The sequence below is a fragment of the Antrostomus carolinensis genome, unplaced genomic scaffold (genome assembly GCF_000700745.2).
Source record: "Antrostomus carolinensis isolate BGI_N321 unplaced genomic scaffold, ASM70074v2 scaffold41410, whole genome shotgun sequence".
In the NCBI taxonomy this organism is placed as follows: Eukaryota; Metazoa; Chordata; class Aves; order Caprimulgiformes; family Caprimulgidae; genus Antrostomus; species Antrostomus carolinensis.
This window is the reverse complement of record NW_010291347.1, coordinates 1-3,666: the sequence shown is the minus strand read 5'-3', so window position 1 is coordinate 3,666 and position 3,666 is coordinate 1. Positions and strand designations below refer to the sequence as shown.

Here is a 3,666-nt window from a genome sequence, read left to right as displayed (position 1 = left end):
TTGCCGTCACGAGCCAAGAGGAAGGATGTCCCCAAAGCCTCAGTGATGGTGACAGCATAGAGTGCGTCAATGGGTGGCTTGATGGTGGGGATGGGCCACCCCAGCACCCGCTTGAGACCAACCTCGATGCCAGCAAAGAGGGGACCGAGGGTGACGGTGGAACCGTCAGGTGCCAACACGGCCCCGCGCTCGGGTGCCTCGGCGTCGTTGGGTGAAGAGCAGCCACTGCTCGTGGTTGAGCGTTGGTGGGGCTGGTGGGACGTTGGGTGGTTCTCCCAGCACCGCGCGGCACCCCGGGGTGCTGCAACCACCCAACGCCCGCGCCAGCTCCGGCACGGTGATGGTGACGCCGTGCTTGTCCGACTCAAGGGCTTCCACAATCTCAACCACGGTGTCCATGTGGCGTGGTGGGAGACCTGGGGAGGGGACAGGGACGTGGGAGGGGACCCAGGGGCACCCGGGGGACCGTAGGCACAGGGGTGGTGAAAGAATGTACCAGGGTGGGTGAGTGTGGTGACGGAACCGAAATGAGGGGAAATGCACCCAAAATAGGGTGAGAGCACCCAAAACAGGGTGAAAGCACCCAAAAGAGGGTGAAAGCACCCAAAATAGGGTGAGAGCACCCAAAACAGGGTGAAAGCACCCAAAAGAGGGTGAGATCACCCAGAATAGGGTGAGAGCACCCAAAACAGGGAGAAAGCACCCAAAATAGGGTGAAAGCACCCAAAACGGGGTGAGAACACACAAAATAGGGTGTAAGCACCCAGAACAGGGTGAGAACACCCAAAATAGGGTGAAAGCACCCAAAATAGGTTGTAATCACCCAGAATAGGGTAAAAGCACCCATAGCAGAGCAAAGGTACCCAGGAAAGAGTTAATGTACCCAAAAGCAGAGCAAATGCACCCAAAACAGGGCAAATGCACCCCAAAGCAGGGTGAAAACACCCCAAACAGGGTGAAAACACCCAAAATAGGGTGAAAGCACCCAAAACAGGGTGAAAACACCCCAAACAGGGTGAAAGCACCCAAAATGGGGTGAAAGCACCCAGAAGAGGGCAAAATCACCCAAACCAGGGTAAAAGCACCCAGAGCAGGGTGAGAGCACCCAAAGCAGGGCAAAATCACCCCCAAGGGTGCAAGAACACCCCAAAAAATAGCAAAGGCACCCAGAGCTGGGTGACTGCACCCAAAATGGTCTGAAAACACCCCAAATGGGGTGAGAACACCCAAAATAGGGTGAAAAATACCCCAAATGGGGTGAAAATGCCCCAAATAGGGTGAAAAATACCCCAGAAGGGGTGAAAACACCCCAAATAGGGTGAAAAATACCCCAAATGGGGTGAAAATGCCCCAAATAGGGTGAAAAATACCCCAGAAGGGGTGAAAACACCCCAAATAGGGTGAAAAATACCCCAAATGGGGTGAAAATGCCCCAAATAGGGTGAAAAATACCCCAGAAGGGGTGAAAACACCCCAAACCGGGTGAAAACACCCCAAAAAGGGCCCAAGCAGCCCAAAGCTGGGTGACTGCACCCATCAGGAGCACCCAAAGCTCGACTGAAGCCTAAAGCCCCCCAAACCACACGTGTGTGTTAGCGTGTTGGGGCGTGTTGTGGGGTGTTGTGGGGTGGTTTAGCATGTTGGAGCATGTCATGGCGTGTTGTAGTGTGTTGCAGGGTGTTGTGACATGTTGTAGCATGATGTGGCATGTCACAGTGTGTGGTGGTGTGTTGTAGCATGTGGTCAGATGGTTTAGCATGTTGGAGCATGTCATGGTGTGTTGACGTACGCTGTGGGGCGTTGTGGCATGTCACAGCATGTTGTGGCATGTCACGATGTATTGTGGCATGTTGTAGCATGTTGTGGGGTGTTGTATCATGTTGTGGAGTGTTGTGGAATGTCATGGTGTGTGGCATGTTGTAGCATGTTGTGGGGTGTTGTGAAGTGTTGTGGCATGTCATGGTGTGTGGCATGTTGTAGCATGTTGTGGGGTGTTGTAGCATGTTGTGACATGTCACGGTGTTGTGGGGTGTTATAGGGTGTTGTGGCATGTTGTAGTATGTTGTGGTGTGTTGTAGCATGTTATGACATGTCACAGTGTGTTGTGGGGTGTTATAGGATGTTGTAGCATGTTGTGGTGTGTTGTAGAGTGTTGTGGCATGTTGTAGCATATTGTGGTATGTCATTGTGTGTTGTGAGGTGTTGTAGCATGTTGTGGTGTATTGAAGCATGTTGTGGGACATTGTGGAGTGTTGTGGCATGTTGTAGCATGTCATGGTGTGAGGCATGTTGTAGTATGTTGTGGTGTGTTGTATCACTTTGTGACATGTCACAGTATGTTGTGGGGTGTTATAGGATGTTGCAGCATGTTGTGGCGTGTTGTAGTGTGTTGTGGCATGTTGTAGCATGTTGTGGCATGTCACAGTGTGTTGTGAGGTGTTGTAGAGTGTTGCAGGGTGCTGTGGCATGTCATGGCATGTTGTGGCATGTCATCATGCTATACCGTGACATAATGTGGAGTGTCATGACGTGTTGTAGCATGTTGTGGTGTGTTGTAGCATGTAGTGAGGTGTTGTAGCATGTTGTGGTGTGTTGCAGGATGTAGTCAGGTGTTGTAGCATGTAGTGGTGTGTTGTAGGATGTAGTGAGGTGTTGTAGCATGTTGTGGTGTGTTGTAGCATGTAGTGAGGTGTTGTAGCATGTTGTGGTGTGTTGTAGCATGTAGTGAGGTATTGTAGCATGTTGTGGTGTGTTGTAGGATGTAGTGAGGTGTTGTAGCATGTTGTGGGGTGTTGTAGCATGTAGTGAGGTGTTGTAGCATGTTGTGGGGTGTTGTAGCATGTTGTGGGGTGTTGTAGCATGTAGTGAGGTGTTGTAGCATGTTGTGGGGTATTGTAGGATGTAGTGATGTGTTGTAGCATGTAGTGAGGTGTTGTAGCATGTTGTGGTGTGTTGTAGGATGTAGTGAGGTGTTGTAGCATGTTGTGGGGTGTTGTAGCATGTTGCGGGGTGTTGTGGCATGTAGTGAGGTGTTGCAGCATGTTGTGGGGTGTTGTGGAGTGTTCTGGCATGTTTTAGCATGTTGTGGCATGTCGTGGCATGTGCCTACCTGTGCCGGGCCGGGCGCAGACGCTCAGCACCAGAAGGAGCCGCAGGATCATGGTTCAGGATACAGCTCCTGTCACCGCGTCCCGTGTCGCGGCCCCGTTGGACTTTGACCCCGCACGGGAGGGACACGGGCGCGGGAGGCGTGTCGGGTGGCACACGTGTGTGGTGTGTGGGCGGTTCTGGGGGGGGTGGCGGCTCTGCAGCACATGTGTGTGTTGTCACGTGCACATGTGTGGGGGGACCAGGAAGAGGCTACATGCTTGTGCACGTGTGTGCATTGCGTGTGCATGGAGTACGTGTGTATGTGTTTACATCTACACGTGTGCGCAGTGCGTGTACGTGTGTACGTACGTGTGTGTGCTGACAGTGCTTACATACATGTGCATGTGCGTACGTACACACGCGTACACGGGGGGGTGTGTGTGCCTGCGGCGTGCACGTGCACATGTGTTCTTATGTGAGCGCACACGTGTGTGCCCGTGTGCATTGGCGTGTGTGTGCAAACAAAGGATGCGTGTGAGCGTGCATACGTGTGTGTGCCACCAGGACACGCGTGAG

The 3,666-nt window shown here is 52.5% G+C and overlaps 1 protein-coding gene across 1 annotated transcript in view; it reads right to left on the bottom strand.

Moving 5' to 3' along the window:
• The window catches only part of LOC104531200 (N-acetylmuramoyl-L-alanine amidase-like), a gene marked incomplete at its 3' end in the record, with an annotated part of 5,048 nt that extends 1,887 nt beyond the window's left edge, over positions 1–3,161 (bottom strand). The window contains 3 exon segments of the mRNA XM_029087012.1: positions 1–207; positions 209–425; positions 3,107–3,161. The exon segment at positions 1–207 is cut by the window's left edge and continues 470 nt beyond it. Of these exon segments, the coding sequence (XP_028942845.1) occupies positions 1–207; positions 209–425; positions 3,107–3,161 (479 nt within the window).
• Between the last annotated feature and the right edge of the window lie 505 nt (positions 3,162–3,666).